Raw genomic sequence first — 21,177 nt, 5'->3', positions numbered from 1 at the left:
AAATCTTGCCACTCCGCTCAAACTAGTACATCCCCGAGGCGTTGCCAGACCCCCGAGTCCGTTATCGATGTATCGATAGCACCCTTCAGAAAATGGTGCTGACTTCCGGCTGTCAAATTTTTCTTTCTTTCCCAGCCACGACGAGGTCGACAGCATGAGGTAGATTTGTGTTCGTAAATATGAGCGAAAAGTTGCGCTCGCGGCGTCTAAATGTTTGCAAAGTGTGCCGGGCGAACGCGTGCCGTATGATGCGGCTGCCGGTCGGACAAGTGCCATTCTGTTTTCCGGCAGTTGTGAAATAACCGAACATGCGCCGCTCATGCACACACACACAAGCTGATAGGCGCATCCCAGCACGCTACTTTCGAAATGATGGACTAACAAGTTACCCTCCTTTGCAGTTCTCTAAAGCTCCAGAAGAGGCTCGCAGCCTCCGTGCTGCGATGCGGCAAGAAGAAGGTCTGGTTGGACCCCAATGAAATCAACGAGATCGCTAACACAAACTCGCGTGAGTAGAAATGGACTAAATGGTCGAATAGACAGCCCAGCTAACTGTGTTGTTATCCCATTCCAGGTCAGAACATTCGCAAGCTTATCAAGGATGGTCTGATCATCAAGAAGCCCGTCGTGGTCCACTCCCGTTACCGTGTGCGCAAAAACACCGAGGCCCGCCGCAAGGGACGTCACTGCGGATTCGGAAAGCGCAAGGGTACTGCGAACGCCCGTATGCCTACCAAGCTGCTGTGGATGCAGCGCCAGCGCGTTCTGCGCCGCCTGTTGAAGAAGTACCGCGACAGCAAGAAGATTGACAGGCACCTGTACCACGACCTGTACATGAAGTGCAAGGGTAACGTGTTCAAGAACAAGCGCGTCCTCATGGAGTACATCCACAAGAAGAAGGCTGAGAAGCAGCGCAGCAAGATGCTGGCTGATCAGGCCGAGGCTCGCCGACAGAAGGTGCGCGAGGCCCGCAAGCGCCGCGAGGAGCGTATCGCCACCAAGAAGCAGGAGCTCATCGCCCTGCATGCTAAGGAGGACGAGATCGCTGCCAAGGCCGCCACCGCGGGTCACTAAGCAGTCCGACCTCGCTAGTCGAGGAACTCCATATTGATAGTACTGTTTATCGTCTGAATAAAACACCTTTAGTTTGGCCGAAATGATTTTGTACAAACGTGAAACTCATGCTTCGTTTCTTAATGGCTGGTAACGTGTGAGCAGTCGTAAGGGAATTTGGTTGAATGTGACTTGTTAGTTCTCATGCCCTTAAATGCTCATTTTAAAAGACCTGTTGCATTTCATTGTGAATTCAGATTAAAGACAGACGGTGATCAAATTCAAAATATCCACTTCCCTCGTTTTAACATAACATCAATACTATCCCTCCACTATTTTCGCATTAATAGTTCTTCAAATGCTTAAAAGACTTTAATATATTGGTTCGATCGACAATGGTCGATGCAGTTCCACAATTTATCGACTTTTGAAAAACAACGAGGACATATGAGTGCTAGTTTTTAAGAAAATGGTAAGTATTTTGGAATTGAATTCATTAATTATGCCAGGTAATGTATTCATTTTACAAGCAGCGTCAATTATTACTTACAGAAGCGATCGTTTAAGTTTAATTGTATTATCCTAATATATTTTACTTTAAGGTAAATTAATATTTTACTTTAAGGTTACCCATATTCCAAACTTAACTGAAAAGATGCTGGCCCTAACTACGTTGGACAACAAGACGTCCAAGGCTCTGGAATTCTATATGTATTCTTGAATTTAAATCCTATGTATAATAAAAATAATAAGTCAAATAAATGTATAGTAATAAATAACTGATGAAAAAGGTAAAATAGCTCATGAAAAACCGCTAAACAGCGATGTAAATGCCAAATGTCCCCTCTTTCAATATATATAGTGAATAAATAGCGATGAACCGTAATGTTTTGCCTATTAAAATGTTTTTGTGATGATAAAATTATCGTATTTTTTTTTTCATACATATTGAGCGGTGAATTATGCGCTTGGTATTTTTACTGAGCGCTTACTTACTACCGAAGAACTGGGTAATGCATCTTATGCTGTGTCAAGTCGGAAACTTAAAATAGGTAACCGTATTTAATATATATTTAGTTCGTTTACACTTAAAGTAAAAATTAAATTTTTTTAGTATTTAATCGATTGTATAAAAGATTCCGAGTGCTTCCGATTAGCGGCGAACCGTATCTTCAATTGTGATTCATTCATCAAATAATATTGAAGAAGAAAAAATGGAGGAGCATAGAAATCTTGAAAAATTTGTGGAAAAAAAGCTGTATGTATGCAAAAAGAAGTATATTGACATTCCGAAGGACGAGGGCCAAAGATATGGTAAGCACTTTAAAGCACTGAAATCAAAAATCTTTGGAATACTGAGAAAGGAGAGTGCACAGCTGGACACCCTCATCGCCGCGTACAGTTTGGAAGGTTTGTATGTTTGGCCAGCAGTTCCTGATTCTCGCCTCCTTAGGCGGCAAGTTCACGTAACTCCATCCCATTTCCGATATATAAAGATAAAAAAAAAGTCCGGTCGTATTCGTGTATCCGCGCTTCGTATTCGTTTCCACCGCGATTCCTCCGCGCCGCGTTCCTCAGTCATTCGTATTCGTTTCCATCGCGATCCCTACGCGCCCGGGTTTCTCATTCATTACTAACCGCGTAGCTTAAATTCCGCAGGCAGTGTCGGGGATAGGTTAAAGATCGCGAAGCCCAACGAATTCGATTTGGTATTTAAGTTGGAATTTCCGTACTACAAAAGCATCGCCGTGACGCGAGATCCGAAAATTCCGGGCAACGTACTACTCGATATGACGCGCGTGTTAGAGCTCCTTAAGGATGATCCCCGCGAGGATTTCCAGAGAATTCGGGAACTGATTCAGGGTCGACTCGTGGATGCGCAAAACTTTCTCGTCGTGGACAGGCTTCGTTCTTGGCTTCAGAGCTTGTTTAGCCAAGCACTCAACCGGATATCAGATCGCGTGGAGCTGGTTCCCGGCGCCGTGTCCCATCTCAAATATAGAACCTGTGGGCCGGCCCACACCATCTACGTGTACGGTGATTATGAGTACTCTGTCGACTTCGTACCTGCCATCCGTTTGGCGGCCGAACAGAACGTCTTGCCCACGAAGCAACTGGAGTACTTAAACACTTCTTACTGGGAGGCGATTCCCAAGCCTCTGAAAATCCTAACTGAAACCAGCACCATCTCCTTTCGCTCCTCATTTTACGCCTTAGAGAAATTAATGCTGCAGGGTGTGCACGAGAATTGCCGGAATGCAATTAGGTTTATGAAAAAATTTCGCGATGTGAAGACCAACTTGGGCAATTGCAAGAGTTATTACATTAAAACTTTATTTCTTTGGAAAATTACACAGGAACCAAACTCCTACTGGCAGAATCCGCTCTCATTCATTTTACCCGATGTAAGCATGAAGTGACTTCAGTATGTCGACGAATGGCAAAATTAACTCTAAGTTAAATCCAACAGATGTTCCACGACCTGGCGGAGCACTTACGGCGGGGAGTTATTCCCTTTTTTTGGGACCCCGAGCTGAACATGCTCGACGCATTGACCCGTAAGCAAGTTTGGGAAATGTACCTGTGCGTGCGAAGGATTCCAAAAATGCTGTGGGCCGCAGGGATCAGCCGGAATAAATTGAGTCTTTTCGTACTTCGGGCATTTTGTAAGCTTCTAGAAGATTTACTTCCAACTGTCCTTAACGCCTCTTCGTTTCTTAGGTCACAAAAAGGAAAGAAATTTAAATCTAAAGTGCAGCTCTAGGCGAAAACGAAATGTTATTAAGGGACTGAAGACCACTTAAATTTGCATGCTAAGAAATGCTCGAACTAACGGTACCGCGCTGGACTTTGGACTCGAGTCGGCCATTCGCACAGGCGTCCATCGGAAACGGTGTCTACTTGGGACACTCTGCGAGAATACAGTAATAGACGTGGCGTGGTCCGAAGGGATTGTGGAGTCAGTGGACAGTGTCCTGCGACACGAGCGGTCCTAACAGACGTGCGCTTCCGGGTGGTTGCAAAGGTGGTTCTGGGAAGAGCATTGATTCGCAATAATGGACGATACACCTGGGGCGGTTCTCTAATCTCAGTGCAATTTACATATGTACTCTCTAGCAATTGTTGAATGCACTTTGGTGGTAATAAAAGGAACATCAAATGGCACGCTCTATTTTTTGGCCAAGTTATGTTACAACAATCTATATGGATAATTTGGTGTAAAACTAAAAAAACAAAACACAATGTTGAATATTTTGCCGCTTATCCTAATTTTTTTTTAAATTCAAGCATTTTCAAATTAGCTAATAAATTAACGGCGTTGGCCGGTGCTGCCACATTGAACATGACAGCTGATGTTTACATCGATTGCCCCGAGCTGAGTAATCGATAGTTCTATCGGAGCCTCTGCAGCCCTGACTCGGCCCGTACTATAAAAGCAACTGGCAATGCTCCCCTCTCTGTAATTTTTTCAAAATTCTTCTCGCTGACTGCTCGTGTCGAAACAGAAACTGAAATTAAATTGAACTCGGTGCGCGTGCAGACTGCTTAGAATTCCCATATTTAATTGGTTCGGACTAGATCGACGGCCAAAGCCAAACCAAAGTCGGGGTCTAATCGAGTACATGTAAATTTTTGGCATAAAACAGCCGCGACTTCTTGGAGGCAGCGCACTAGACACAGCAGTTCCGCCGGGGCAGCAGCTACTCCTACTTCGAATCCAAACCAATCCAGGCCAGACCTGCACTGCAACCGAGCTGAAGCCAGCCCAGTCACCTGTGCCGATTTCGTAATCCCAGTCAGGAATACTCCGATTCCAAACGCGAGTGAAAGTGCGCGAGTGTTGGTGCGGCCAAAGAAAATTTCTCGAACCACATATTTCCTGCAGCAGCAGTTCATAGTCATCAGGAATACACAGAAGTCATCATGAGTGGATACACGGACCTCACCAAGCTGGAGACAAGTCGGTAAGTCGGAATCCGAGTCCGCTAGTTAAGGCGTTTAAGTTCAATTTGCCCAAGTGATGCTAAATTGATCCCCCCTGTTCCCGCTCCCGCTCCCGATCCATCACCCAAGCCCCGCACCGCCTTCTCCACCAACCCATCCGAATCGCTCTCTTCCGTCCATTTACTCGCCTCTCAAATTGAATCCAAACCGCACCCCGCGAGCGTTTTCTCTTTCGTTTGCACCGCCACCGCCGAACGAAAAACGAGATACAAGAAATTTATCGTACGATTTTTCGATGGACAGGGGGACGGACGGCCATTCAAACACGAAAGAAAAATACAACAACAAATACAAAAAAAACCAAGCCAGCGCTAATATGACACAATCGGCTATATATTGTACACCTATACAGAAGTATGTTAGTGTTTTTTCGCCGTTTGTTTGCCTAAATGTTTCGAGTGAGCCAGTGGAGGCAAATCACAGCTTTGGGATAAGCGATAAGATGCCTTATCTGTGCGCACCTCCGGCCCACTGACACCAGTCCGCCAGCCCAGTTATCGGCCATAGCCATTACTCATCGCGGATAGTGCTGCCCGCCTCCTTGGGCCGCTTAAATCGCAGAAAATTCTCTGATTCACCTCGTTGCGCTGGCAGTGTGTCACTTTTTGAGGCAGGTGTCGCCTTGAGCGCCAACTTACGGTCGCCAATGCTCTATGCCCGATGGCCGAACCAATCCGGCCAACCCGGCCACCGAGTAGGTAGAATATCTAATTTGCGGGCGTATCAAAAATCGATTATGCTGGAGGTCGACGCGCAGCCAAAGCCAAAGTAAACCAAATATTGGTCAACTCGGTTCAAAGACTGCGTATGCGTATGCCTATGTATATGCCATTGCTCAACATTGCAAATACGAGAAATACCACTAAACATGGTTGCACGAGGGAAGGTGGGAAGGGAGGGGAAGGCAGAGCATCGCTAGCGATTCATTCATCTTGCTCAGCTGATGGAGGCGACTCTGGCCGCTGTACAGTTTCTGGGCAACATCACGCCACTCGGCAGCAAAGAGAAATCGGCGAAACGGACCGAAGAGAGAGCGCGAAGAGAAGCGTTTGATTCGCTTGCCACATAAAGCCAGCTCGGCATCAGCCACCCACCGAACCACCACCCCTTCAGCACTCCTTCACCGCCCTCAGCTGCCGCTGAGCGAAAAAGTCGCCTGATTTCGGCGTTGTATGCGGTACCTTTCCTCTCCCGCTGCTTACCCCGCCCTTCTTGGCGCGCATGTCGCGTGACGCTGGTGGGGCTTAACCAAATTTCCGCGCCGGGCAAGGAGTAGCACACCCAGCAGGTGTGCCTATTGCCTGGCCGATTGGCTGGTAGCATGTGGCGTGTTGCCGAAGCCAGCGTTTTTGGGCTCTCGGGATCTGTTCAGAGGAGTCGCTAGGAAAGGAAAGGTCAATAGCGCCCCTTTCAAAATGCAGTGATAAGTTGAACTAGCGTGTGGCCGGCTTAACTGGCTAAGCAAAGCAGGGGTCGTGGTCAGGGCGAGAAAATAACTATAATTTAAAATAAATAGAGGCGATTACTCAGGTTTCCACGAGATGGCAATCAATTATGGTCGAGTGTCTAAGCGAAAAGCGTTGATAAGATGGTAATTGTTTTCGCATTCCTACGCGGGTTTCCATGATTGGAACCCGCTGCAATTAGCTTAATTAGTCACTCGCTTGAGTGGCTGGGAATCCTCCGTCGACGTCCACGACATCTGGCCGTGCCAGTGGAAAAAACCTTGACACCCGCGCCAACCCTTTCTAGATCTAGATCTTATTCTGGCCCTAGACCACAGTGAGACGATGTCGGTCAGCAGAGCTCGGAGCACGCAGTACTCGCGTGGCCACCCCCACCCCGGCCTGCCGCGCGTTACACTTCAGTCATCGATATCTAGATTTTCTAAGTTGGATTGCCATGGCATCGGGGCGGGCGCTGGCCAGGGACAGAACTGTAGGGTAGAGGTCTTTAAATGGCGCAGTCACTGAAACTAAATTTATCAGTGCGCTCGGCGCTCACTCTGTCAACTAGCTGCGATCACGCGGCCCCCAACTGGCTGCCCTCATGCCGTTCCGTCCCGAGCAATCTGGCCGCATTAAATGGGAGGTGCGGGAGATACGCAACTTCAGCTCCGTCTGGGAACCGTCTAGCGACGATAAGCCAAGCCGCCTCTAGACTTTGGCCGCTCCAGCTCCAGATATCAGCAACTAACTTCCATTCCCGGCGGGTTAATGGAGGGAGCTCAGGCAAGTTTATGGGGCTTGACCTGGCGATGTTACGCGATCTTTTCGTGAAATTAAAGTTAATGCGACCAGCTAGGATTGTATAACCATTACTTTGAAGCTTGTGAGCAAAGTCGGGCTTTACCCGCGCACCCCGCCACCATCTGGCCCCCAACAGCACGTGGACGCGTTAAATTGGCTTCGGAAACCAAAATAGAAATCTTTCTGTCCGTCCGTCTGTGCTTTGTTTTAAGAGCCACACGAGCACTGTCAGGTATAAAGCACCAACTGGTTTTCTATTTTATACAAATTGAATTTGCGACAACGCCAGCGAATCGCTGATTAGCATAGAAACCAATTCATATATATCATATGCCACGTTGGCCAGCAGGAGGCGCACCCATCTCCAGCCGAAAGCATCAAAGAAAGATGGCTTCGAGTGGCGGAAGTCTGATCGCCGCAGACTTAACGACGCTGTAGAACGGCCAGCGCTTGGTCCAGTCTGGCGTGATGTGGCATAGTCACTAATCACGCAGACTATTGTCCAATCCAAACTGGTTCCCCTGCACACGCTCTACTGGTTTATTGTGCTCTGGCCCAAGCTCATCTTTCGATTGTTCTGTTTTTCAGAAACTGTCTGCGCCGCATCGCCCGTCACGATGAGCAGCAGTTCTCCAAAGACAGCATTGTCAATGTGATGGAGAAGTTTGTAAAGACTGTCAACATTATGGACGACACCATACTGGTGCCATGCAGGCTCATGGATCGACAGGTTGGTACCGCATAACCCAAGAACCCCAGCCCCCCGTTCGATCAGCCATCCGGATCCGGAACCAACGACTTATGGCTCCCACTTTACATAATTTATCCCCAGATCGGCGACAGCACTGATATCATCCCAGCCACCGGCAAGGACTCGACCGCCAACCAGCTGACACAGACCTCCAGTGCCCACGGCAAGCGGGGAGCGGCGCATTCGAAAAATGTCCAAGACTTTCTCAGCGCATCCGAGCTGTTCAATCTGTACAACATGCTGAACTCGCTGAAAAAAGATCTACTTTGGACCGCCAACCAGGAGGACGACGAGCAGCAGCACTCACAACAGCAGCTCAACGCCAGTGCCAGTTCCACTTCGAGCTGCAATCCCAGCGAGAGCAAGACTGAGTTCAACAGCGGCAGTCCAAGCACAACCGCTTCCGGAAGTGTCAAGGGTCATGTGCGCCGTACCTCTACCGCCTCGATGATGTCCACCAACTCGGTGAGCAACATGAGTGACTCTGACTCGGACATATCGCAGGAAAACGACTCGGGGCTAGAGTCCGATGGCAACAAGAGCGACAACGCCCAAAGCAGCGACGGCAGCGACATTGTAGACGTCGCCAAATCGAAGCAGGGCTCGGGGGACAAGGCCACGGAGCTGGCCAAGCGCTGCCGGAGGCATCTTAACGGTCTGTACCAGTGCCTAGAACAAATGACAGAGGCGGCCAACTACCTGACCGCCAGATACCAAAGTGATATTGGGCCCGTCTAGGACCGCCAACTCAAGGCCTTCTCGACCCTCTATTTCCTCCAACTCCTACACCTACACTATCACTTCCTTTCGAGCTGGTCGGGGTTAACTTCATACCATAGTCGCGGGCGGGTCTTTACACTCATTATTATAAAGTGTGAGGTCTTTTTTTAACTTTAACTATAACTGTATCAAATATCTATATCTATGTATGTATATGATTATGTATATGTATCTTGAGGAGGTGCTAAGCAAGACATATGAGAATCGTATGTGTGCACGAGGATTGTATAAATGTAAAACTGAGGATGATGAATAACTGGTAGATATAGTAGTGGATAAAGCAGCGCCTAAGCAACAAATTAACAAACGTTCTTTTGTAAAAATTGTAACCTCTGAGTTGCATCTCTCTTATGGGTTTAAGGGTAACCAAAGTCAAAAATCACAGAAGCGAGTCGCATCCATCCCAATCATTCCTTCTGTACCCGTTGGGGCTCCACTGCGCCCAAGTCAAAAAATTATCCATCCTGGCGCAGCGGTGGCACCGGCCCGAATATCCCTCTTCTTTGCAATTGATTTTCGTATTTATATATTGGATAGATAGCTATGGGAACTGCAACACAACACTAAAGCAACAATGTTCAACAAGTACAAGAAATCTAATTTCTAACTAAATTACGAATACGAACGTAAGTGAAGTGGGAGCTATGCTTGTGGAGACGGGACCACTTCACTTTTAGTCTGTACGCAAAGTTATATATTCCACAATTGTTATTGTAATTGTTTAAGCCAACTATTTGTGCCGTTATGTTTCGTTTGATTTCCTCTTCGCAGCCGACCAGGGACACCCAGTGGTTACAGCAGGAGTAGGGAGGATCGTCCCAAACCCCACCAAAGGTCACCTGGATATCCGACTGTGTGTCCCTGGTTCGACAACGAGGACTGCAGAGCAAACTGTAAATTACTAACGTTAATAGCGCTTGTGCGAGAGCTAAAAGAGAATTATTTATACACAATAAATAAATTTTACTTAGAAAATATATTCAGCTTGCTCTTTTACTGTGCTCGTTTTGGTCAGCCCCCTGGGCCCCGCTTTTTGGGGCTTGGCAACGATAAAGAAAGTGCCAACGGAGCTAAATTTCAGTTCTGGCTCGTGCGATGGGTACAAAGGCCGCTTGGATCAGCGGAGTCGAATGGTTGAAAGGTGGCATTGGCCATTGTAAATGTGCTATTTAGATTACAGTGGATACCCCGTAAAAGAACCGAGTTTTGGAGCAAAGTGCTTGTTGGCACTCTTATTGTCAATATAGCAATGGCTATATTTAATTTAAGCTCACTTCTCTGAAGAGTCTAAGCTGTATTACACATTTGATTGAAATTTCTGAATTCGTTCTTAAAATCCATCAGTCGTACTGATGTTTTCCTTTTAAACGGAAATTCCTCGTTATCTTATCCTAATGAAAACAAAGAGTCGATATAATTTGTATTTATAGCAACAACATAACCAACGTGACCACTTGTTATCCAGGTTTCCTTATATGCTTGTGTGCTTCTACAATCTGCAGTACTTCTCAATCCGAATCGGAAACTTCTCAATCTAATCGCACTTCCAGGTTATTTAATGAAAGCAAACGCGTGCCACATCTGGAGAGTCACTGGTATTATTCCTCTGGGGTCTTTGAATAGGCGTAGCTCGGGGAAAGGGAAAACTTTTCCTCGAACCACTTCTAGGTGAAGCCTATGAGGCAACCTTATCGCCGCATAGATAAAGTGCTTGAGGCGAAGCATTCGTCCAATAACAAAGTAACTCCCCGCCCTGCCGACTCGTAGCCTGTGACCGTGAAAAACCACCGATCATGCGACTGACTCATGGGCATATCTAGCTCTCGCTCAAGTTCAGGGCGTGGGAGGCCCAGGGAACTGGTGGCTCTCGAGTTCTTGGATCAAGACCGAAAAGGCGGTTCCATGCGAAAAAACATGCGACTCAAGCTAATGGTGGGCGCAATCCATCTCAATCTGGGTTCGGTTACTATTCTGATAAGTATGTATCTGGGCCAAGTTAATTGTGCTTTTTGCCGCGACCACTTGACAGCTAGTTAGTGTTTATTTCTGTTTCCATTATGGCTGTGCTCTTGGACGCGGCCTTATCATGGTGGTGTCGAGAATTGCTACCAGTCTAACGTAGAAGCCATGAACTTGTTTCGTGCTTATCGGCAGACTCCACTTGAGCGGTTTCCAGGGTCTTCCTCCTGGCCCACTGAATTGGTTGGGATCTAACCCGGCTGTGAGTCGGGGGATTTCTTATTCTGAGAGGTTCTACGTCTCCTCTCGGGCAATCAATTAGCGCCCTGCTACGGCTTCCGCATCGCCGGATGGTCCGGGAGGGGTGGCCAGCCGTTTGCCAACTGCGCCAGTCGCAGCTCGGGTTTCTTTCGAAACTTTGTTTTGGAATGGTGGATTGCCTTAGATTTCGGCTGCTGTGAGCCAAAACTTGTTTACGGTTCTAGTTGCCTTCGGCTTCCGCTTGTTGTTGGCCGTTCGCTCGCCTTAACCCCGGACGACGCCGAGATAGACGGAAGTATCCAAGCTCTGCGAAGATCGATACTGCGCCTATGCTGCCTTGTTGCCTCTCCGTTTATTGACCCCATCCGGACCGAAAGCATCTGAACCTTGAGCAGAGCAAGAGAACCGCCCTCAGCCCCTCGCCCCAAGGAATTAGCATATCTCGGCGGCGACAAAAGAAAGTCAGAGTCGACGTGAGTCAGCAGATTGGACCGTTTGTAATGGTTAAGCATTTCGGTACTGCCCAAGGTCGGAGTCCAAGTGTCCAAGGCCGGAGCTGGTGCTCTGCAGCATTGAGCTGCAGCCATCGCCGCAGCGGAGAAACGAAGTCGGAACCAAATATTATCACGTGCCGCTGCTGAGATCCGAAAATAACAATAACTCGGCATGCAAATCGAAACGAGAAATTAATTAATAACGGCACTCCGACCAGCTTCATCGCAGATTATCATTAAAGGTCCGAGCGCATCGAGAAACACTTCCGTTTGACCCCAGATCGACGTACGCAGGCGGAAGCGGAGATCTTGGCTCGCGCCTTAACAATTGTGTCTAACTTTGACTGGATTAGAAAAACGCCGCTAGGGTCGCCTCCCAAGTACCCGATCGCTTCCTGCTTCCATTCGCGGATGCTGGTCTCGTTATGGCCGCAGACCAATGGATTTGGATATGGATATGGTTAGGTTTCTGCCGCCGAATCGGGCGCCGAGAACAGAATTCCGCATTATGCTGTCAGCAGTACGTCACATAACCGAATAACCGCCCAACCCCTGCCCATCTGCGAGTTTTTAACAGATCAATAGCCAAGCGCAAACAACGCTTACGGTCTCGCGGGGATTGGCGGGGCCCGGACCGTGCTGGCAGCCAGCACTGCGAAGTCGGTTCATGGCTGTAGCCGCTGGTACAAAGTCCAAAAACTCGAAATTCGACACACACACACGTCCGAAGCCGAGTTGGCCGAGCTCACACGGCAGACATTACAGAGCGTGCTAAATCACGCCAAAGATATTCATTCACGAACATTCTGCGGATCCGTAGAGCTAGTTTCCCAATCCGCGTTACCCGAAACGCGATTCCCGCCCCGGGTGGGATGCACCGACCCTCTCAAAGTCCAGCGACCAACGTGATCTCCGGCTGAATGGGAGCGAGCGCTAATTGAGCACCCTCGAAATTAATTAGCTTGACCCACTCCACACATTAAAGGGGACCCACACTCACATTCGCATAAAGGTGGGCCAAGTTCGAAAACCCAAAGAGCTGTCGTGACGTCAGTGGCTTTTTGAGAAACAGGCACTTGAAGCCAATAAGCCCGGAACAGGTTCAATGGGACAGGGGGGCTCTGCTCGGAAGGATATGCTATGATGATATTTTTGCTACTAACGTTAACAAATGAGAACAGAAATGTAATCATGATCTGTTGCACGGTGATGCCGCTGAGGTGGGTGCCATTTTTGGCAGGCAACTGTGACCTGTTTGTGTGGAGGCAATCACTCAGAGATCACATCAAGTTGAAAGCCCCCGTTCCCTGGATGTCGAGAATCAGAACCGGACAATCCGCTACGCAGCGGGCTGAGCCGATTTTTGCATAGTGCCGCATGACTGGGCTATTTTCCTTTGTCACCTGTGGTCTGGGTACTCCTCGTATCGCCTGCCTGCCGTACATAAACCCCTTCTCAGAACGAGGTGCGATTGTCTTAGTATTGCGCTCATTTGTCTCACGTTGCGAAACGCTGAAGATGTGGCTGACGCAACATTGAGAACTGGACAAAAACTGCATGGGGAAGATCACTCATACGCCCTGTGCAGCAGTGTGGGTAATTACACGCTTACAAGAAGACGAGGCACGGGCAAAAGCTCGGACTTGAGTCAGACGCACACTAACACATGCGAGTCATTGGACTAGTTTCATAACTGCCAAAACAACAACGTGCCCCTCTGCCCACCCCACCTTTTGGAGCTGCAGTTCGGCTTGGCCCGACTCTGATTCGGTTTCTGTATCGGACTTAGTATCGGGCTCGGCCCGGGCTCAGGTGAATCTGAATGCCACACACCTGGGCATGACCTTCATGGCTAAAAACAGCGGTTGCGGCGACGCCACTTCGCTGTTCCCCTAAACAGCGACTGCGGCAGAGCCCGCAACTGCGCTGGCGCACCGAGCCGACGCTATAGTAACATTTTACGGCCGAAAACCAAAGCGGCGACAACAACAAGAATCTCAATAATAATAACAATAATCGACAAAGACGTTAAAAAGCAGCAACAACGCACAACAGTCAACACGACGGCAAACAGAAACCACAACAACATAGTAGCCCCCTTCCTCGGCGCTCAAAGCTTTCGGCGCGCTCGAGATCGAAAGCTACACTGCAGGCACAGATCACATCTTGGTTGTAGTCGGCCATGGCAATACCCTAACCGGAAATCGTCGAGCGCGGAACTTAATAACTGGGTTTTCAGGAGTGCGACTTACATTGTTTTTCATTTTTTTTTTTATTTTCAAGCTATGTAATTAATTACGTCTAGGCAGCATTTGCAAACTAACAGTTTATGGTCGACTTTTCACTATATTCAGCATTCGGAAATTGGTTAAGCACCTTTCATACCCTTAGTAAAAAAGCGAATCCGCTTGTAGACCGGCCCCTGCCTTTCCGAGTGCATTCCTCCTCCTGGCTAGCGCACAGATTGTGAAAGGCGAACCAGTTTGGCCATTTAGGGCGCATCTCCAACGCAGACAGATCAGGTCGCGCCTCCTTCTTCACTGGGCCACCACGCATTTTATGGCAACTCTTCCGAGCCATGTTTTTGCCGACTTAATGCTGATTTGATGTTTCAAGCGTGGCCTGGTCAATTGGTATTCCAACGGGCAGGCCAGTGTTCCTCGCCCAGCCCGCTCCCTGTCTCCGCCTCCATTTGCATAATTAGCAGCGGCCAGTCCATGATCTGTCTGCTAATTTTCCATTGCCGATGCTCTTCTGGGGATTTTTAGAACAGTGCGAGTTTATTTTTATCGCCAGACACAATAATGGACGAGATGACAAGAAACGGGGATCGGATCGACGTCTCTGGAAATTCCACGATGACTGGCATCTTGTTCGAACGTGGAAGAGCAATTAATGAGGCAGTTCAAAATATTGGTCCTTTATTGACGTTTAAAGTACATGGGTTCAATAATTACATGTGTCGACTGATAGGATAATGGGTATTCGGCAGAAACGAATATCACTCATACCACACGTGGTGCTACTGGGACTCGAACGGATGTAAATCCCCGTCTTTAAAGTGAATCTGCTGCAGTCTTTCCTAAGTTGCGGTTTGTAAGTCATCTTGTCAAAAGCTCGTTGGATTGTCTTAAGGTCGCTTTAATCGGAAATCCAATTGAATATTTGGAATCTAGGGTGCATAAATTAACATGACAGCTGCAGGTCCAAGCCGTCATTGTGGGCTGGGTGGAACTACGCATTAGCTGCCCATTTAAAGTTCAAAATAGCGAGTTCGATGTCTTGATATCGCGGCGTGCGTCTTTCGTTTTGCAGGCTGGCGTTCGATGTTCAAGTGTCGCGTCGCGGGTGAAACTAATTAAGTAAATTTAACACAGCATACCGAACCACTACCCCTCCTGCCACCCAGAGGCACTAGAAGCAGGCACTAGTACGTAAGCAAAAACGAAAATTGCAATTTTAATTTCGATGAGCAACAAGCTCGCAAAGCTACAAAACATGTATACGTACTACTAAGAAGAACAAACAAAACCGTTGAGAAATATTTAATTAATTTATACTTACAGTTCTGTGGGTCTTCTTCGATTTTGGATATGGTTTGATTTTGGTCTTAGGGTTTTCATTAAGTTTATTATCACGTTACAGTATGACTTAGATAATGTATTCATCGTGTAGGTTCTACAGCGTCTTTATGCATATTAATTGGGTACGCAACACCATAAATAATTACATGAGTCGATTAATCCAAATTACAACCAAATTTTTTCAATTGGAAAACATTAAAATTTTTGCCAATACAACAAAATTTTAAATTCATGGTAATGCCAGCTGGGATGTAGTTCGATTTCCGTTGTTTAATCCAATGTCTGGCATATAAACACAATAGTCGTTATCTACTTAACCAAGGAAACAAAACAGTAAAACAATGCCTTTTCTTTTCATTATTCTACAAACAATTTGGCTAAACAATTTTCATTTGGATGGATCTTAATATGGTTTACTTAAAGGTCTACTTTCGAATACTTTTCTAATATAGATAATTAGGTGAGATGTGTTGTCAAGTTTAGCAATAAGATGAGCTCTATAAGTGTAGGCGACGTTCAAATGGGATTTGCATTGAAATGTTAGTATATTTTCCCCATTAACGCACACGCGCTCACGCTCGTTAAAAACTAAGGAATACTACCAGTTATTAACTTATGTAGTTTGGTATAGTTACTAATATCAACGTATTCAAGCTATGATTGGATAGTATGAGTTGTTAGGATAGTATAATGGACATGCCACGGAAATAGTGTTCTGAACACACTTTCAGCTTGGGCACATAGACCGCACAAAATAGATGTTTCGAGTTTTTAATGAAAACAATGTATATGTCCAAAACAAAATTGATGTAAATAACAGAAACGATTAATTTCAACAGAATATTACTTAGTATACAAATCTTTTGATATGCTTTAACTAAAATCTATGGTGTCTAAAATACATTTTAAAACTGAAAATATTACTTTGCAAACTTCTGGGTTATGATTACGATTATAATGTAAAAGTTTCATCAAAAACAATTCGCTACATGCTAAATACTTTTTGTGATAATATTCTGCACCAGTTCATATGGTCTATTACGGCCCTTGAGTATTCTAGTATTTTTGTAAATAATCGTCTTCCCTTATAAGTTAAAGTTATTGCGCTTCGTTTCAGTGTCTAGTCTGAGGGACTCTTTTGGACTCAATATCTTAGCCAACTAGTTACTTTCTATATGATGCATTGTGAATATGTATGATGATGATATTAGTCCTATTAGTTCACTCAGTTCTATTCGCCATTAAATCCACTCAGTTGATGGCTTTGATGCTCCAAGCTGCGCTTTAAATCGACAATGGTATTCAGTATGAGCTGCTGCTTGCGGTTACTACCGCCTATTGCATGGCCCTTGGCCTCGTCAACGGTCACGTCTTGCATAGAGCTCTTGGCCGACACGGAGGCCAAAAGCTTAATTTGCGAACGCTCATTTGACTTGCACCGTCCGTTCGAATCTGTGTATCATTTGATTAAATACTTCACTAACAAACAAGCCGAATTACTTACCCAATTCGAAGTCGAAGTTTTTCTTTATGCGCTCAAACGATGAGCTACCCTTGTATACCTTGCGCTTTAAGGGCTCGCTGTGTGGGCAGTAAAAGTTGTTATTAATATTTAATTCGGCATGCAATGGATTTTGCATTTTCGTATTCGATCCATATTTTCCATCCACCGTATTCGATTGCGGCTGAGGCAAGTAGTTGTGATTGCCAATATCCTCTACAGCTATGCACTCCATCTCCGAATCACTGCCGTTGAAGCTGATCACCGTTGTCGTGGTCGTTGAAGTCACCATCATCGTGCGTCGCTTGCTCTTTGGACTCTCCTGAATACTCCTTCCATTTAGCTGAAGTTGTGGCGAGAGTGGAGCAGAGGGAGGGTTACCTTTTATTTTGCGTGGCGGCAACTCTGGTGGAGCATTTTGATTCATAAAGTTGGTCAGATGCGTTTTGCGAGGACTGCATCGGGCAGGCTTGGGACTGTTTGGTGGCGAAGAAGCAGCCGATGTCTCAAACTTAAGCATCTCTATGCGCTTATTAATGGCTGCTGCTAACTCATGCTCAAGCGGAGGAGAGTTCGGAACCAGAGTCTGTTTTTTTGAGTCCACTTCACTGTTTTTAAGCATTTCCACGCGCTTGTTAGCTAAGGGATTCACTCGTCTTGGGCTGGCGACAGGCGTGTCTCTGGGAATGCTAATCGTGATATGTTATTAATAACGAATCAAATATTGAAACTTTAACATTCCTTACCTCTGTAAGCTGTTCTTCATCGATTCCAGCAGGGACTCCGCTTCCATAATTAGTTGTTTGTATTTCATATCAGCCTCCAAGTCTGCTTTAAGAAGTGCCTTTTCGCTTTCTGCGATGGTGAGTGTGGACTTTTTTTTCATGCTTCCAAAGATTAGCGAGTTGGAGCGGTTTGACAGGGGAGACGTCTTGTATATTCTGTAGACAAAATATTTTAAAAGCCTATATATAATTATTAAAATGTTGTCTTATACCTCTCCCTTGGACCCAGTAGATTGCGGCGCAAGCAGACGGGCGTGCCACCCACACTTCGGGTGCCTCGTGGCTCACGAAGGGGTGACGAAGAGGTCTTTTCGCGATTTTCACAACTCTTCTTACGTGTTTTAAGGAACCGCTTGCGTCGGCGCTGTTGGGAGCTTTCACCTGTCTCCTGGCCGCTCTTGCGTCGGGAACGGACTGATGCCTTTCGATTGAGCATCGGACTGATAGGGTGATTAGAATAGTAGTGACAGTTGCCCAGATTTCGTGACAGATCCTTGCGGTCCAGTTCCACCTCTTGCATGGATGAAGTGTCTATAAAGTCAATGTCCAACAACTCGTCTGTGTCACACTCATCACCCGCATCCTGTCCAGTGTCGAGCTCCGAAGCACAGCAGTCAGTAAGGTCTGAATCACTGCTAGAAGTCGAATTAAATATAAGAAGACAACTTGAGTTTACTTGTCGAGCAATGAACGAGTGCAACTCACCTTAATATATCAGTTTCCTTTTCGTAAATGTAACTCTCGTCGAACTTCCCAATCATTTCATTAAGGGTGGCCTCGTCGTCACTAAGAACGAAGGATGTGGTGGTAGCTCCAGTTCCACCACCAGCTGCCACGGGCCCTGAAGTTGTTGTAGTCTCGGCGTGCTCCAAGTGACGACGCTTAATGGTATGTGGGGCATGCATATTTTCCACTTCAGTCGAAGTCGAGGAGCCCTCGGACTCGTAAACGACTCCCGCTCCAGGTGCAACACCAGGCCCTCCCCCAACAATGTCCATATCAGCCTGTTTGGCTGCCTGGCTAGGAGTAGCTCTGCAGTTGGGGGTTGCTGCATAAGGGACTGGCTTTCCTGCTTTGTTTGCTATTGTTTTGGCCACCGGAACTTCCAGTTCATTGCTTGACTTAATGCCCGACGAGGTCGTGGAGGTAGTACTGGTCGCATCCAGATCCATGCGTGTGGGGCCTGAGGAGGTAGGCAAGAGCTCTCCCGTGTTGTACCAGGGATTTGTTCTTATGCGACAGCGCTGTCTCGGCGAGGGAGCTGCAAAAATGGGAGAAAGAAGCAGTTGAGAGATGCTACTTCAGCCAAGTAGAGATTTTAAATGGGTTAATTGCTCAGTTTGCCGGCAGGCGGGCTAACAACACTGAAACTCACACTCAAAGAGCTTTGACTGCTGCCGCAGAGCTAGCGGACTAGGCGACGACTCCAGGCCATGAGTGGCAGTTGCGAAGTTGCTCTTGGGCAACGGATCCATAGGCGACATCTCCTCTATGCGGTTTAGGCCGAACTTGTAACGCTGGGCCTCGACGGCCAGCGAGTTGACGCTCTTCGGGAAATAGTGGGTTCCCGAGCGCATGTTAATGTAGTACTCAGGTGGATTATAGTTGCTGGCGGCGCAGGGCGATGTGCCATCTGTGGAGTAGCCCGTGGAATAAGCGCTTTCTGGCGAGGGCAAGCTATGAGGCCGTGGTCCCGACATAAAATTATTGCGCTGAATTCCCCGTGGAGTTCGCATACGCGAGCCGGTAAGTGAAGCGGGTGGAATAGGCGGTGTAGCTGTCAAATTATCCAGGGACTCGCCAAGCTGAGCCGGTGCTAGCTTAGAGGGAAGCAGGCGACCGTAACGAACATGATTCTTGCTTTGCCTTGGCTCTTCCTCGTAGATTAGACGCACGGCACTTAAGTTTTCTGACTGCGGGCGCTGTTGTTCTGCAATGGGGGGTGCAGGCCGAAGGAGCAAAGCGCCAACTTCCTCATACTCCACCTCCTCCTCAGGTGGGATGTGGTATTCCCCATTTAAGGACTGCTCTCTAAAAGTGGCTTGTTTGCCAGAAGAGGGCTCCTTGGATCCCGTTGACCAGGACAACGACGATATGGAGGACGAAGAGCAGTTTACCCTGGTGGGCGATTTCTCCGCATAGGAGGTTTCCTTGCTATTGGGTACGCTTAAGTGGTGCGACGGCTGCTGGAGCGGTTGATGCGGCTGATAGCAGTGCGGAGCGTAAAGCAAATTATCCGACTTGGGCGAGGCTATGACGTAGGAATCTTCATCTGGGGATTGCCAGCCATATCGACGACTGGGTGGCTACGGAAATATGATCGACGTAAGCATTCTTCATACTACTAGGAAGGAAGCTACTTACGTGACACTGGATGGGGGAGACCTCGCGCCTCCGCACCGGACTGGCGATGCTGTGGCTTCCGCTACTGGTCAGGACCGGGCTAGTTAGATTGCTGCCCTGTGTTGGTAAGGTGCCCGCCTTCTTCCCCGCGCAAAAACTGCCTGCGTCCACAGTCCCTTGCTTGTGTTTACTGCCCTTCTTGCGCGGACGCACAATATGCGTCTCCATCCAGGAGCGCAGCTTGGATCCAAACATAGTGGTATTCTAGTCTTAGCCGATGTGGACGGACGGTAATTCCTGAAAGGGGAGGTCATTAAGCTAGCTGGCTGCAATTCAGCTGCAACAATGAAGAGGAGTGGACTCCTGGGACCACTTTGGGCTGATAAGGAAATCCATTTACTACGGCACAAAAGCCGAATAGCTTTTCAGTAGGGACACATTTTCTATAGTTTGGGTGGGAGGCTGTGCTGGAATTTTATGCGAAATTACCTTACTTGCAAATGCGGCAGACAACGTTGTCCTCATATCCTTTGCGCCTCCTTTTATTGTGGCGCCCACACACACACGCGCACAAGAGATGAAAGGGCAACGGTAAATCTACACCAAAACACACACGGACTTCGTCGGCTTCCTATACTTGTGTTTGTTTGTTTTTTGTTGACGGTTATTTTTTGCCGTCATCCATTACGTCGCGCCGAGTACCGACGCACCCAATGTTGTGGGGGTTGTTCGTAAGCCGAGATGCTTCAAGGACTCCACTCCCGCACTCACCCGATGTAAGTATGTGTGTGTATGTGTAGGCCTGTCTGTGTGCTACAGCCCACGGTTGTAAATCCCACGTAACTGTAAATTTTATGTCAAGCTATTTTCCTTTTCGTCTGCAGACTCAAATGCTAAACGACATTTTGGCACTTTGCTTGTATCGTTATGGGTGATTGGCAATAGTCGAGCTTCGATTCCAGTCAATTTTTTTTGTAGTTTATGCAAATTATGTAAAAATGTTTCGGAAACTAAGGGAAAAAAGCACCGTTGCTTCCTGGAAAAACTACAACTTCCGATGAGTTTAACTGCTGCTTTTCACAGGAACCTTTCCGATTTTAACTTTTTTCCGTGCCTGTGTATGGGTATGCGATGTGTGAGCTTCGGTGGTAGTGAGAAAAGCATGCGGCAGAATTTAGTGAACTAAGGATGCGCGGACACGAAAGGAAACATCCGTCGTCGTCAAAAGTAAAAAAGCTAATGACGGAATGCGCAGCTACGTATGACTGCTAGGAGATGCCACTTGCATTTTAGTCACTTAGCTAGGTAACTGTAAATACAGACCTGGTAAGAATAGGCTTCTATTGTTTCCTTAACGTTTTTTTTCAGCTATTACAATAAACGCTCAACTCTCTCAGCCCAAAAGTAAGCTA

At 47.2% G+C, this 21,177-nt stretch overlaps 4 protein-coding genes across 5 annotated transcripts; 3 read left to right on the top strand and 1 right to left on the bottom strand.

The window, feature by feature from the left end:
• Positions 1-8: 8 nt before the first annotated feature.
• Positions 9-1,178, top strand: LOC6736162 (60S ribosomal protein L19). Its single transcript, XM_002083026.4, has 3 exons — positions 9-159; positions 402-508; positions 575-1,178. Exons 1-3 carry the CDS (start codon positions 155-157, stop codon positions 1,072-1,074), a joined length of 612 nt encoding a protein of 203 aa, XP_002083062.1. The 5' UTR covers positions 9-154; the 3' UTR covers positions 1,075-1,178.
• A 1,010-nt stretch (positions 1,179-2,188) lies between these two features.
• On the top strand, positions 2,189-4,216 carry LOC6736161. The gene is made up of 3 exons (XM_039291540.2): positions 2,189-3,458; positions 3,524-3,719; positions 3,775-4,216. Exons 1-3 carry the CDS (start codon positions 2,844-2,846, stop codon positions 3,855-3,857), a joined length of 894 nt encoding a protein of 297 aa, XP_039147474.1. The 5' UTR covers positions 2,189-2,843; the 3' UTR covers positions 3,858-4,216.
• Positions 4,217-4,503: 287 nt separating this feature from the next.
• On the top strand, positions 4,504-9,817 carry LOC27207071 (dentin sialophosphoprotein). The gene is made up of 3 exons (XM_016182819.3): positions 4,504-5,018; positions 7,896-8,037; positions 8,140-9,817. Exons 1-3 carry the CDS (start codon positions 4,978-4,980, stop codon positions 8,794-8,796), a joined length of 840 nt encoding a protein of 279 aa, XP_016029570.1. The 5' UTR covers positions 4,504-4,977; the 3' UTR covers positions 8,797-9,817.
• Positions 9,818-15,162: 5,345 nt separating this feature from the next.
• LOC6736160 lies at positions 15,163-21,140 on the bottom strand. Of its 2 annotated transcripts, none has more exons than XM_016168943.3 (8): positions 20,255-21,140; positions 19,787-20,062; positions 18,798-19,728; positions 18,128-18,683; positions 17,635-18,057; positions 17,384-17,578; positions 16,641-17,326; positions 15,163-16,588 (listed from the first exon to the last, which is right to left on the bottom strand). In XM_016168943.3, the coding sequence occupies exons 2-8, from the start codon at positions 20,018-20,020 to the stop codon at positions 16,368-16,370; spliced, it is 3,246 nt and encodes a 1,081-aa protein (XP_016029568.1). In that variant the 5' UTR covers positions 20,021-20,062; positions 20,255-21,140; the 3' UTR covers positions 15,163-16,367. The 2 variants fall into 2 exon arrangements, with proteins under 2 accessions (XP_016029568.1, XP_016029567.1); XM_016168942.3 differs by having other exon boundaries at positions 17,635-18,054.
• Between the last annotated feature and the right edge of the window lie 37 nt (positions 21,141-21,177).

The sequence above is a fragment of the Drosophila simulans genome, chromosome 2R (assembly GCF_016746395.2).
Source record: "Drosophila simulans strain w501 chromosome 2R, Prin_Dsim_3.1, whole genome shotgun sequence".
Classification (NCBI taxonomy): Eukaryota; Metazoa; Arthropoda; class Insecta; order Diptera; family Drosophilidae; genus Drosophila; species Drosophila simulans.
Note: the sequence above shows the minus strand (reverse complement) of the source record. Positions and strands in the feature narration are given on the sequence as shown.